Source organism: Macrotis lagotis, chromosome 1 (assembly GCF_037893015.1).
Source record: "Macrotis lagotis isolate mMagLag1 chromosome 1, bilby.v1.9.chrom.fasta, whole genome shotgun sequence".
NCBI lineage: Eukaryota > Metazoa > Chordata > Mammalia > Peramelemorphia > Peramelidae > Macrotis > Macrotis lagotis.
In genome coordinates this window covers 479123765-479138765 of record NC_133658.1, presented here as the reverse complement: position 1 = coordinate 479138765, position 15001 = coordinate 479123765, and the positions used below count along the sequence as shown (strand labels likewise).

The 15001-nt window shown below is 36.2% G+C and overlaps 1 protein-coding gene across 4 annotated transcripts in view; it reads left to right on the top strand.

Annotated features, from left to right (window-relative positions):
* LOC141520018 (regucalcin-like) overlaps window positions 1–15001 on the top strand; it is a 55710-nt gene that overhangs the window by 25778 nt on the left and 14931 nt on the right. For 2 of the 4 annotated variants that reach the window (XM_074231924.1, XM_074231928.1), the window contains exons 1-4: window positions 479–609; window positions 6177–6342; window positions 13782–13964; window positions 14208–14423. In XM_074231924.1, coding sequence (XP_074088025.1) covers window positions 6180–6342; window positions 13782–13964; window positions 14208–14423 — 562 coding nt within the window. In that variant the 5' untranslated portion in view covers window positions 479–609; window positions 6177–6179. Of the gene's footprint in view, window positions 1–478; window positions 610–5973; window positions 6036–6176; window positions 6343–13781; window positions 13965–14207; window positions 14424–15001 lie in introns of those variants that run through there. The other 2 variants (XM_074231926.1, XM_074231927.1) reach the window with 2 other exon arrangements.

The following is a 15001-nucleotide window of genomic DNA, read 5'->3' as shown; positions in this document are numbered from 1 at the left end:
TCTGATTCCAAGCCCAGTGCTCTATCTACTTCACCATCTAGCTGCCTCATATTGGGGCTTACAACTCTTCAAATGACATTTCTTTGCTGAAGCCTTTCCAGTTGATGGACATAGCCTTAGAATAGAATCTCTGTATGTTCTCTCTTTTGACAGGCCAATGAGTTTTATCTCTGAGTGTGCATGCACACAGATTTCAAAAATACAGCACATTTGATTACCTGGAGCATTAGAGTTGATTCCATTACTTTTCTTTCACAACTACATATTTTCTCCTTAATTTTCCTTTTTCAATTCACCTGTTTATCTTTATATAGTAAAGACCTGGGCTTCTCTTAGTAACAGTAAGATCTATTTAGCCATATGCCAATCCACACCCACATGGAAGAGAATGCTGAATGAGAACTTTCACTCCTTCAGGTTGTGCTATATAAATAATGTGGGCACAGTTTCCATTCCACTTATTTACTCCTTCATTTCCACATTCATAGCAATAGATGAGCTGCCAGCATAACAAGAACAGAAGAAAACACCTTCCTTTATCTATTTTTTTCCTGGATAGTTTTATGGACACACCAGAAGCCACCATTCCAGTTCCTAAGACATCTTCAGGTACATTCTGTGGGTAGTTTTGCTAACTCACCACCATTTCTTTTTTTGAGTGGTTTTATGAAATACAGTTTGGATTAACCTGCTAGAAATTGTTGTGTTTTTTTTAAAGGTTTTGACATCTACTCTGTACTTCACCTTATTTTTATATAGATTCTTGTTCCCTGCCTCTAATTCCAGAACAACACTGGAATGATTGTAGAGATGCTTCTTTATTGCTTTGTTATTTTGACTCTAAGAAGCAGGGGCATGTGGGAAAAGTGACAGACTTGGAATCTGCAGATCTGGATTCAAATCTTGACACTGATGTCCTTAGCTGTTTGACTATGATCAAGTTATTTTCTGGTTGAGAGACTCAGTTTTGAAAATGGGAAGTCAATTCAACAATTATTTATTAAATATTCCTTTTAAGAATACTGTGCTTCAAATAAAATTTTTATGAAACTAGGTAAATGTTTTATTGGAAACACCCAGAATGGTAAAAGGAATACCCTGCTAAAGGGTTCCATTTTTACTTCCAATTTTGCTCAAGCATTGGAAGCATCTCGTTTGCCATCATAACAACAGCTTTGTAGTTTGACTTGGTAAACTGGGCCATTTAGGAGCCCTCTAGAGAAAGACAGAAGATTAATTAGACTCCTTGGAAAGCACATGCTTAGGAATACCTTTAAGAACAAAACTGAACATTAACTATGGTGATAAATCTTGTCCTCAAAGAGAATGAAAATGCACTTTTCTCCTTTGGATGTGGAATGTTGCATAGATTCAATTGATATATAATTTTGCATTAATTTTGCTACAGTGACTCCCCCCCCCCCCCTTACTTTTTTATCCTTTGTTACAAGGAATGGCTCTTTGGGGGAGGGAATATATTTGGAAATGATGGTAAAATAAAAATAAAAGCTATCAATCAAATGTATATTATTGATACCAAATATCTTTAGGCCAAATTGAGAATCATAAAATTGTTAGAATGCTAGAGAGGGAAAAGAATTTACTGATCTTCTAGTTCAACTTTTCATATTACAGATAAGGAAACAGGTTCAGAGATATTGTGTAATTTATCTAAGTATATATATCATTTCTTTTGTTTGTTTGTTCATTTTTTAGGTTTTTGCAAGGCAATGGGATTAAGTGGCATGCCCAAGGCCACAGAGCTAGGTAATTATTAAGTGCCTGAGGTAACATTTGAACTAAGGTCCTCCTGATTCCAGGATCAGTGCTCTATCCACTGTGCCACCTAGCCGCCCCTATATCATTTCTTGAATACAAAATTGTGTCTCCCAAATAATGTGGAAGCCACATTTTGGGAGCAAGATATCTTCATTATTGTATCCATTTTATTTGTTTAATGTTAAATTGATGCTTTCGAATGTTTGAACCACTTGTAATACAGATTTATTTCTCTTGGCAAAGTAAAATGCAGATGAACTTAAACATAACTTTGAATTTTTTATTTTTGAAACATGAACAAAAATAGTTACTTCGTATTATAGGGAAGGGAAAGGAATATATATATATATATATATATATATATATATATATATATATTTATTTATACATATGTACAGAAAGCCTACTATGTACTTCAACTAAGTGTTGAAGTCCTAAGCACTTTACCAAATATTCTTATTTGATCCTCATAAAAATCCTGCAAAGTATGTGCAGTTATTATCCTTATTTTACAGTTGAAGAAATTGAGGCAAATGCAGATTTGATGACTTTCCCCAGGAAACACAGTTTGCCTGTCTGAAATCAAATTTGAATTCAAGTTTTCCTTACTCCAAGTCCAGTACTCTATTCACTAATTGATAAACTAGACCAGAATGTCGAAAGGGAGAGCAATATATAAGTCTGAAAATTAGGGTGGAACCAGACTATAAAATGTTTTAAAAGTCAAGCAGGAGTGTATATTTTAACCTAGAGGCAATAAGGAAATACAAGTTTGTTGAATAGAAAAGTGGCATGGTTGGTGGCAGTGTATATACTGAGTTCAAATGTGACCTTAGACTCTTCCAAGTTGTGTGATCCAGGGTAAGTCACTTAATCCTGTCTGCCTTGGTTTCCTATCTTTTCTTTTTTTCAGGTTTTTTTTTTTGCTGGACAAATGGGGTTAAGTGGCTTGCCCAAGGCCACACAGCTAGGTAATTAAGTGTCTGAGACCAGATTTGAACCCAGGTACTCCTGACTCCAAGGCCCGTGTTTTATCCACTGCGCCACCTAGCCACCTGATTTCCTATCTTGTAAATTGAGTTGACAAGGATTTAGCAAACCAATCCACAACTGAAAAATTACAACACTTGTTTAGTGATGTAATTGAAACTGAATTTAAGGCCAAACACTTTTGTAAGACCCTGAGTCTCGAAATCTGTGGATTTTAGCCTGAATGCCTGTAAGATCCTGAGTGTCAAAATCTGTGAACAATAGCTTGAATGCCTGTAAGATCCTGAATGTTGAAACCTATGAACTGTTGCCTAAATTCTGCCCTAAGTCCCTACTTGGCCAGCTAGCTGGATTTCTGCCAGATCAGCTCCTGAAGATTCTGAGTGGTCAGCCCTCCAACCATGCAGTAGGGGGGCTTCTCCTAGGACCTGCATCCAATAAGACCACACCACACTATCTCAAGACAATATGCAGGCAGATGCTTGAAACTCCCCTACCAAACCATATATATAAAGTCTCTCCTCACTTTACTCTGGGTTCCAGGATCCTAGCCCTGACCTAGGACAGAACCCTAGCTTGAGCTAGTTTAATAAACCCTTGCTATTGCATCTCCATTGTGTCGAGTGCCTCTGTTCTGTAACTGGGGACTTCTCTCGGACCTTAACACTTTATAGAGTGTATTGGAGTGGGGACAGACTTGAAGAAAGGAGAATAATTAGAAGTTCACTACATTGGTTCAGAGAAGAGTTTCATTTCCAAGATATGAGAAACTGATAGACATATTTTTAAAAGCCGTTTCATAGTTGATAATTGGTCTAATGCAGTTCTCAAGAGAAAAACCCAGCCTATCAGTAGCCATATGAAAACCAAAATGCCCCAAAGCACTAATAATTAGAGAAATGCAAATTAAAGCAATTCTGAGATTTCACCTCCCATCCATCAAATTGGTGAAAATAGCAAATATTGGAGTTACTTCGGAAAATAGACACATTTATATATTCTTGGTAGAGCTATGATAAGGTCCAATAATTCTGAGAAGCAATTTGGAATTATACCCCCCAAAAAAATTACTAGTACCTGCTCTTTTACCCTGTTATTTCTTTGCTATGCCTAAATCTCAAAAATATCAAGAAAGAGGAAAAGTTGGGGCAATTAAATAGCACAATGGATAGAGCCAGACTGGCCCTGGAGTCAAGAGGAGCTGAATTCAAAATCTGACCTCAGACATTTCATACTTACTTAATTGTCTGACTTTGGACAAGTCACTTTAACTCCATTGCTTTGCAAACCCCGCCCCCCCCCCAAAAAAAAAGAAAGGAAGGAAGAAGGAAGGAAGGAAGGAAAGTTTGAAAGGTCCTTTATATGTACAAAAAATATTTATAGTAGCTCTTTTTGTTGGGACAAGAAGTGAAAACTAAGGGAATATTCATCTTTTGAGGAATGGCTAAACAAACCATGGTTTATGGATGTAATGGAAGAAAGAAAAGGTTTTAGAAAAATTGGGAATACTGATGCAGAGTAAAATGAACAGAATTAAAATTTATACTATTTATTTATTTATTTATTTATTTTTTTAGGTTTTTTGCAAGGCAATGTCCCCAAGAAATTAATTTTTGAATATGACCAGTGCAGGAATGTATTTTGCTTTGACTGTATTTTTGTAATACAGAGGTTCAGGGCAGCCAGGTAGTGCAGTGGATAAAGCACTGGCCCTGGAGTCAGGAGCACCTGGGTTCAAATCCACTCTCAGACACTTAATAATTACCTAGCTGTGTGGCCTTGGGCAAGCCACTTAGCCCCATTTGCCTTGCAAAAACCTTAAAAAAAAGATTAATACAGAGGTTCTTTCTTTCTCTCTCTCTCTCTCTCTTTGTTGTACACCTCCTCCCTTCCTTCTTTCTTTTCTTCCTTCCTTTCCCTTTTCTTCCCTCAGTTCCTCCTTGTTTCCTTCCTTCCTTTTCCCTCCTTCCTTCTTCCATCTGATCCTCCTTTCCCTCCTTTTTTCTTTCTCCTTCCTTTCTTGTGGGATGGTAGAAGGTAGGAGGAAAAATGAATGTTGGAGAACTGAAAAACAAAATTTTGAATTTAAAAATAGATTCAGGAGCACTGAGATAGAAGGAGGGATAGAGAAACAGGAAAGTGTGATTAAAAAGGGGAATTTCAGACCATAGATGTTGATTACTTTAGGTGACAGGGAAATAAAGATTAAAGATATTCTATTATAATGGTTTGATAGAATGTGAAATTAAGGAGTAGAGGATTTTAGTGAATTGGGCTAGGATGTTTAAGGGATATCATGGTATATATTATAGTCACCAAATCTGAGGGGAGGGGTTTAGGAAGGAAAGGAACACTGTAAATCAAAGACTTGAAGTCCTTGAAGGAAAAGAAGGAATGGGGGGGGGAGGAGAGGGATGAATAGGGAAGGTGATCAATTGATGATTTGCATTTTATCATAGATCTAGAATTGGAAGGAACCTCAGACACCATCCAATCCAACCCCCTCATTTTTCAGATAAGGAATCTTAGGCCTAGGGATATTTAATGACTTGCCCAAGGTCACACAGGTGATAAGGTATTTGACCTCAGGTCCTTTCATTCAAAAACCAGGACTCCTTCCTCTGAACCTTGCTGCTTCCCAGTTAAGCATGGATTGGAGAGGTTGTTGAATCCTCTAATAGAGAAGGGAGGTTTCTGAATAGATGAGGACAGAGGAAGGGTCTGGTAGTAACGGTGTAGATCAAGACATGTCTCTACTTCACCTCCTAGATCAGTCAATTGTATAGGATTAGGGTAAAAGTACTCATTCAGCACTAGAGAGAGAGCAGCCAGAAATATGGAGTCTTCTAGAAGGAATCAAGTTTTCAAAAGTACAAAAAAATGGAATGAACGGAAGATGAAAGGGAATTTTGTTCTAGAGGGCACAGGGAAAAGAAAGAATAGAAAAGGATAAGAAATCAGGTTGGGGAGTTAGATGAGAATGAAGAAAAGAGAAATTTCATTTATATCAGCAACAAAACTAATCAATTATTTGTGATTTAATCTACTAAGCAATCTATAGCATCTACAAAAAGACAATTATAAAGCAGTAGGAATATGATTTCAGAAGTTGTTGTTCTTCAATTGTGTTTGATTTTTTTCATGATCCCATTTGGAGTTTTCTTAGCAAAGATACTGGAGTGGGTTTGCAATTTTCTTTTTCAGCTCATTTTACAGAGGAGGAAACTGAGACAGAGAGTTAAGTGACTTGCCTAGGTTTACAGCCAGTAAGTATCTGAGATCAAATTTGAACCCAGGTCTTCCTGTTTTCAGGCCTGGTGCTCCATTAAACTTGTCTAAAACATAAGGAGTTCCAATGTATGATTCAATCAGTGGATTTACTGACATTTATTTGCTTTCTTTGTCAGGCAATGACTTCTATTAAGATAGAGACTATCATGAAGGAAAAGAACCGAATGGGAGAATGCCCTGTATGGGATGAAAAGACTGGTCACCTTGTTTATGTGGATATCAATGCACAGAAGGTTTGCAGATGGAATCCAATCACTGGGAAAGTACAGAGTCTGACCCTAGGTAACGGGGAGAGGATTGGAAAAATTTGCTATGTGAACAGAAGGAGCTTTCTTGATTTTCTAGTCTACAGATGTTTCTTTCCTAGAGCAGATTAGTGTATTGCAAGCACGGTACATGGGTGAAAGGGAAACAGAAGAAATGACCCCCTATTTTCTAAATGAAAGCTAAACTGATAATATCAAGTCAGAATTCTCCTAACTTTAAGATTAAAAAAATTCCTTTTAACAGTTTCCATAATCTGGACTCATCTGACCTAGCTAACCTCCATTTTCTATGATTCTTTAACTTGTACCTTCTCCTTCAGTAACCTAAAGACCTAGTTTCAAATCCTGCCTCAGATATTTGCTAGATGTGTTAACTGTGAACAAAATAATTTATCTCTTTCCATCTGTTTCTTCTGTTATGAAATGGAGATAATAGTACTAATCTCATAGGGTTGTTGAGGGGAACAAGTGAGATAAGGACAAACCATTTTAAGGTATCATCTTAATGTTAGCTTTATAGTGTCCTGGCCATCCTGTCATGGCTTTAAGTTTTCTTTATTTAAAATGACCCTTTCCCCTATTCAAATTTTCTCCAATCTTTCAAAGTCCACCTTAAATCTCATTTTGTCCACAAAAAAACTTTCCTTAATGATTCTAGTCCTATTGAGTTTGTTAAATCAAGTAAAAAAAACAACAAAAAACTAACAATCAGTAAGGTTGATTAAGCTCTTGTTCTAGAGATACAATGATAAAAGTGGAATAGTCCTTAGCTTCATGAAGCTTTCATTCTTATATTTTAGCCACAGTATATAAATTTCTGGAGAACAAAATGCCTCATTTTTGTCTTTGTATCATCAGGGCCTAGCCCAGTGCCTGATATACAGTAAATTTTAATAAACTCTGGTTGCTTTATTGATTGATTATAATCCAGGGGGCAGCTTGTACATACTCAGAAACATATTTTAATATATACAAAGCAGATACAAGGTAACCTTCAAGGATTAAGAATACCACGAAAGCCCTCCTGAAGATGGCTCTTGAAATAAGCTTTTAGCTCTCCTCTAAATTCCAAGAGCTGTACATCTGAGCACTTAATTTTATATGTATATTCTGATTATTCATGTATTGTTCCCTAATTTCTTCCTTCATTTGCACCTCTCCCCTCCCCCCTCCTCATTCCACATGGGGAATCATAGTCTTAATTGGAGGTACTCTGTCCAAAGGAATATAAATTTTAATCACATACTTCAGAAGATATCTTGGGGTTTGGGGGCTAGATTTTTTTTCTTCTTATTTATTTATTCTGCTTCTTAAAAAAGACTGGGATAATTGACTATTTTGTCTCATGTAGTTTTCATTTATGATTCCTTGAATTATAGCTCTGGAAAACCAGGCTTTGTTAAGGCCCATTGTAATTTAAATGAAACTCCTTGACTATACCTATAAACACAAATCACTTTGATTCTTACTGTCTGGGCAATTATAAACCTGGGAAAGGCCTTAGCTTAGAAAGGCCAGGGTCTCCCTCTGCATCTGGGGCCACTGCCAGTTGTCTTGATCTATGTCTTGCCAATGGACTCCAATGATCTTGAAGGAGAATGATGCTGGGACTTTGTACAGCTCTGCCTCACTTAAATCCAGTTCACTTGCAAGTGAAGACATTACTTTCCTGATGTCATTGGTCTCTTCAAGAAAGAAGGACAAACAACAATGATAATAACATCAACATCAAAATGAAAGCCTCTTGAGGAGGACTCTTTTTACTTTTGTATGGTTACTGGGCAAAGTGCCTACCCAGGAGGTAACTTATTGGTTGAATAATTCTTTTCAGAAAATCATGAAGGTCTGGGACTTGAGTTCAAATCCTACCTCAGATACTAGCTGTGTGACCCTAAGCAAGGTACTTAACTTCTGTCTGACTCAGTTTCCTCAATTGAAAAATGTGGATAATAGTGCCTTACCTCATAAGGTTAGGATCAAACAATTTAATATATGTAAAACAATTTATAATCAAAGTTACAAATAAATGCCAGTTTATATTATTGGAGATGTGTTATTAAAGAAAGGAAGAGAGCAGGGGCTTGTAAGTCTATAAAAATAAAGCAAAAGTGAGTCTTGATGATAAATTGGAGGTAGACTTCACCAGAGGGCAATCAGGTTATTACCTTTTAATGTAACTGTACTTCAAATGTAAGCTCCTTTTCTTTGTATTTATCTAGCATAGTGCTTGGATAAGTGAGTGCTTAATTGATTGATTGATTGCTTGATTGAAGAAAGGGATAAGAACTCCTTCTGGGAAATGCCTTGTGCGCCTAATGGTATGAGATTGTCCCACCAGCTTGATGAAGACTGTTTCATCAAAGAGAAAACAAATCTGTCATACCTGAAATTGAAAACTTCATTTATTAGAGAATTCTGAAAGTTGACTTTATATATTTAAAGACTAGCAAGAAGTTCCTTTCTCAATAGGAAAGGGAATAGATATGGGAAAATGGGTACGTCCTTCATTGTTGATGGATCTGTAAGCTTATCCAACCATTTTGGAGAGAGATTTGTAATTATACCAAAGTTTTATTAAACAGCCTATACACAATAATGCCACTTTTAGGTCATTCCCCAAGATGATTAAGGGAAAAGGAAAAAAAAACCCTATATGTCCTAGAATATTTATAGTAGCTCTCTTTGTGGTGGCAAAGAACTGAAAATTGTGGGGATGCCCCTCAGTTGGGGAATGGCTAAATAAATTGTGATATGTTTGTATGGAATATTACTCTGCTTGATGATTTTAGGAAAACATGAAAGACCTGCATAAAATAATGAAGAGCAAATGAACAGAACCAAGAGAATATTTGTATACAGGAATAGCAATATTGTTTTTTTTTTTAAGATTTTATTTATTTTGAGTTTAACAATTTTTCCCCTAATCTTACTTCCCTCCCCCCACCCCCCCACAGAAGGTAATTTGTTAGTCAGTATACCATGTTTCCATGGTATACACTGATCCAAATTGAATGTGATGAGAGAGAAATCATATCCTTAAGGAAGAAAAATAAAGTATAAGAGATAGCAAGATCGGACAATAAGATATCAGTTTTTTTTTTCCTAAATTAAATGACCCTTTGGTCTTTGTTCAAACTCCACAGTTCTTTCTCTGGATATAGATGGTATTCTCCATTGCAGACAGCCCCAAATTGTCCCTGATTGTTGTACTGATGGAATGAGCAAGTCCATCAAGGTTAATCATCACCTCCATGTTGCTGTTAGGGTCTACAGTGTTTTTCTGGTTCTGCTCATCTCACTCAGCATCAATTCATGCAAATCCCTACAGGCTTCCCTGAATTCCCATCCCTCCTGGTTTCTAATAGAATAATAGTGTTCCATGACATACATATACCACAGTTTGCTAAGCCATTCCCCAAATGAAGGACATTTACTTGATTTCCAATTCTTTGCCACCACAAACAGGGCTGCTATAAATATTTTTGTACAAGTGATGTTTTTACCCTTTTTCATCATCTTTTCAGGGTATAGACCCAGTAGTGGTATTGCTGGATCAAAGGGTATGCACATTTTTGTTGCCCTTTGGGCAGGAATAGCAATATTGTTTTAAGAACAATTTAGAGTAAAAAACAAACAACTTAGAATGATCAAGTCATTCAAAGGTCCTATGAGGAAAGATGCTGTTTGCATCTAGAGAAAGAACAGATAAAATGCAGATATATATCATATGTATAAGGAGCAGCTAGGTAGTACAGAAGATTGAGGACTAGACTTGGAATCAGTCAGACACTTGAAACAAACTAGCTGTGTGACTCTGAGCAAGTCACTTAACCCTGGCTTAACCCAGGAGTCATCTCCAGTCTTCCTGATTCATATCTAGTCACTGGAACCAGATGCTCTGGAAGAGAAAGTGGAGTTGGTGACTTAGATCAGCAACCCCTCACTCAAATCCAGTTCATGTGTTTGTCATGGCATCGCTTCCCCTGATGTCATGGTCTTGGAGAATGAAAGATAAACAAAAGAAGAACATGACATCAGGTCAAATTTGAACTCCTATCCTTCTGACTCAAAGGCCAGTGCTCTATCCACTGCACCATCTAGCTGCACAGAACAGCATAATATACCTATATATACCCACATACATATATTTACACACACACACACATACATATACTCACATATTTGTGTCTAATGGTAGGTATCTCTAGGAAGGGCAGATAGAGGGGATAAAAGAAAGTTATAATTTTGTATATTTAAAAGAAATAGCAAGTTGTATATTATATATATATATATATATATATAGTTTCAGGTTCAATCCTCTTTTTTCTATTCTACTTTATTATGTAAATGCTTGTTTTATTTCTTAAGTTCAGAATTTTTAAAAAGGAAAGAAAATAGAAAAAATTTTCAAAATAGAACAAATCTATATTTTTTCCACTGACAGTTAATACAAAAGAAGGCAAAGATACTGTGAGAGATGGATGGCAAACAATGTTTGGGAATCAATAAATACCTGCCTTGTTATGTCTAACCAATTTTAAAGATCATGAATTTAAATGAAGGATTAGATGATATACCCACCGAATTTGTGAATGACAAAAAAGTAGAGAAGGATAGCTAACACACTGGATGATAGGTTCAAGATCTTAGATAATTTCAACAAGCCACAATGTTGGCTGAAGCTAAGCAGGAAAAATTCAATAGGAGCAAATGTAAAAAGAAATCCTACACTAGTGCTTTTTTTTAAAAAATCATCTATAAAAGAATCAAATCATTGTTGCATTTAACTTAAGTTTAATTCGTGCCTTAGAGTGAATGTGGAGATGGGAGAGGTGAATCTGCTGTTCCCTCAGATCTTCTTCGTCATACCAATAGATGATGGATATTCATTCTGGTCAAGCAGATAGAGATGAGTGAGAGAACCTCAGTTGTTTTTTGTAACATACCTAGTGAGCAAGAATGAGCCTCCTTGTGCTTTCTTTGATTTTTTGGTGTCCTTTCTTGTCTCATGATGAAGAAGGAAAAAGTAAAAGGTATGAGATAAGGTAATGAGATCAACCCCTTTTGTAATCACACACACATAGATCCTTTACAAGAACATTTTCCCTCCAATTATCAGTTTTATTGTCAAGTAAGGCTTTGCCTATTTTTTTCCTTCAATTTAAGTAAAACTTTTGCTATGAGGTGTCATTAAAAAAAATCAGACTTGCTTTCAATTGTTTCCATAGCAACCATTTTCAAATCCATCTGTTCTCTGATACAAACTGCCTTCTTTGAAAGAGACCTGAACCTTTTTCCTGGTCACAGCTATTTAAAGATATTGTATTGTATTGTATTTTAGAGCAGCCAGATGACTCAGTGGATAGAAACTGCACTTGAAGTTAGGAAGACCTAAATTCAAATTTAGCCTCAGATACTTGTTAGTCATTTGACCCCGGGCAAGTCAATTAAGTTCTATTTGCTTTAATCCACTAGGAGGAAATGGCAAAATACTCCACTGTCTTTGCCAAGAAATATCCATGAACAGTCTGGTCCAGGGGGTCACATGGAGTCAGACATGCCTGAACAACTATTTTTATATAGGTGATATCAGGGACTTTCTGGAGTAATTATTATCTCATGTGATTTTTATGCCTTTTGTACTATATTTAAAAACTAATTCTTTTTTTGTTTTGTCTTTTAGGTTTTTCCAAGGCAAAAGGGGTTAAGTGGCTTGCCGAAGGCCACACAGCTAGGTAATTATTAAGTGTCTGAGACCGGATTTGAACCCAGGTACTCCTGACTCCAAGCCTGGTGCTTTATCCACTACGCCACCTAGCCGCCCCAAAAACTAATTCTTTTGTACAGTAGGACTACTGAACACAAGTACAGGGAAGCATGAGTACAATGTAGTTTACATGGAATTTGGAATTTGTTTTATGTAGTTTCCCATATATACCCTGTATCAAATTGTTTGCTATCTTGGGGAATGGGGAGGGGAGGGAGGGAGGGAGAAAATTTGGAACTCAAAATCTTATAAAATATGAATGTTGGGTCAACTAAGTAGTGCAGTGGACAGAAGACCAGCCATGGAGTCAGGAGGACCTGAGTTCAAATTTGGCCTCTGATACTTAACACTTATTTAGCTGTGTAATCTTGGGTAAGAACATTTAACTCTATTGCCTCGCAAAAAGAAAAACAAAAAAAAAGAATGTTGAAAACTGGATAAAATAAAATATTAGTTACTTTTATAAAAAATAAAGATGAAAATGGACAAAATAAAAAAGCAATTACATGAGAAAAAATCTCCATAAAATTTTGCATCTTGATATGGTAGACAAAAAAACTAATATGTCTATATTAATAGGAGTTTAACAATTAATAAACCACTTCATTAGGGTACTGCAATTCACTTCCTCTCTCTTTCTGTCTGTCTCTCTTGTCTCTGTTTCTGTCTTTTGTCTGTCTCTATGTGTATGTGTCTATCTGTCTGTCTATCCTTTCCTCTCTCTCTCTTTACCTCCTGTCATCTTTGACTGATTGACCCTGGATCTAACTTCTCCAATTCACAAGACTGGACCATCTCAAGATCGCTTTTTGGTCTTTTATCCTCAAAGAATCACAAAGTAGAATCAGCTCACCTAGTTGAGTGTCCCTGTTCTCTCTCCAATTGTCATGCAGAAGAGGTCACTATAGGGTGTAAGTAGATGGAAAAGGGTGACAGACCCCCATCCTTCCAGCAATATTGAAGGGCACTCACTTATTTTGTAGCAAGAAAGAGAAAGAAACAAATGAAAGTAGGTCATTCCCTTTTAATGGTCATTATCATCAGTTTAATAGTTATAATCATCAGTTCCTCTGGCTCAGAGATTAATAAGAGAATGCTCAGAACACTTTTTAGTGCTGAGTCACACATGACTGGCTAAGAGCAACCAATATATCCTAGTCTGGTTAGACTATATCTGGAGCTCTGTAGCCAACTGTGGGCATGACATTTTGAAAGGGACATTGATTGACAAGTTGGAGGTTGTCTGAGAAATACAATCAAAAGGATCAGGAGACTTGGAACCATATAATAAAAAGATTGCTAGACTGAACAAGGAATTTTTAAGTTGAAAAAGAGAAGTTGAAAGAGAAGAGAAAGGGGAAGACATAAATATTTGAATTTTATTTAAATATTTTTAAGTATTATCACTTGGAAAAGGGATCAGGCATGTTCAGCTTGATCCCAGAGGATAGGAACCAAGGGTGGAAAGTTATAGGAGACAGATCTTGACTCAATGTAAGGAAAAGCTTTCTAACAATTAAAATTATCCAGAAAAATAAAATGAGTCCCCATCATGGGGTATCATCAAGTGAAAGCTGTGTATGACTGCTTGTTCCAGACTGATGAGTAGAGGTTGGACCAGATACCCTTGCATAGCACTGCATAATCAGGAGTGATTCTTGTTCTCTACTCCTTTATATTTCTTGCAGATGCCCGGGTTGGATGTGTGGCCCTTCGAGAGTGTGGGGACTATGTTTTAGCTCTTGGAACTCGGTTTGGCCTCTTGAACTGGGAAAACCAGTCAGTGACAACTGTTTCTCATCTTGAACGGGATAAACCAAACAATAGGTTCAATGATGGCAAAGTGGATCCGGCTGGAAGATTTGTAGCTGGTAAGGATGGAAACAGTAATGATGACTGTCTGCCAGAAACAATTTTTATTTCATTTAAATATAATTCTAAATCCAAACATTTCTAGTTTAGTAGCAAGTGTTTGAGACAAGAGTTGAACCCAGAGCTTGCTGACTATCCATTTTACTATACTGTCTCTCTATTTTTCATCTTTGTTTCCCTAGTATCTAGCATATAGGGACTGATAATTAATCACTTATTGATTGATTGATTGATTCTTGTAGGTACAATGGCTGAGCAATCTAGGCCAGGAGTATGGGAGAAACAACAAGGGTCTCTCTATACTCTCTATTCAGATTGCTCTGTGGTAAAGCAATTGGATAAGCTAAGCATCTCAAATGGATTGGACTGGTCTCTGGATCACCAAATATTCTACCACATTGACAGCCTGACATTTGCTGTGCATGCCTTTGACTATGACCTACAATCAGGGAAGATTGGTATGAATATGATCTTATGACCTTTTTAAATTTTATTATAATAATTTTATTGTTTTGTTATAATATTATAATTATTACACACTAAATATTATATTTATTTGTTAGATCTATTTTGTATTTGTTATTAACATTATGCAATGGCATATTATTATCATGCAATAGATTCAGATGATGTGAACACAGACTTGTTTTCTAAAGTAGAGATGGGAAGGACAGTAAAACTTGCAAATGGTTCATTTAGGACAAATAATTCATGTGATGCTAATAAATTCATAGAAATCACTGCCCTAAGAGATAATTGAAGCAAAATAGAAACTGATTTTAAAATGGTTTTGATAAGTTTGTGGATAGCACAATTATGATGGATTATTAAGATAACCTGTCAATACTTTAGGGTACATTCATTACCTTTGATATAGCTACTATAATAGTACAAACCTGGTCATAGGGCAAATCTTCTGAAGCAGGTGAATTTTTAAAAATTTTATTAAATTCTATTTTTTAAAAATCAATGAAAATTTACCTTCTCTTCTTCCTACATTTCCCACAGTTTAGAGAGAAAAATAAAACTCTTATAC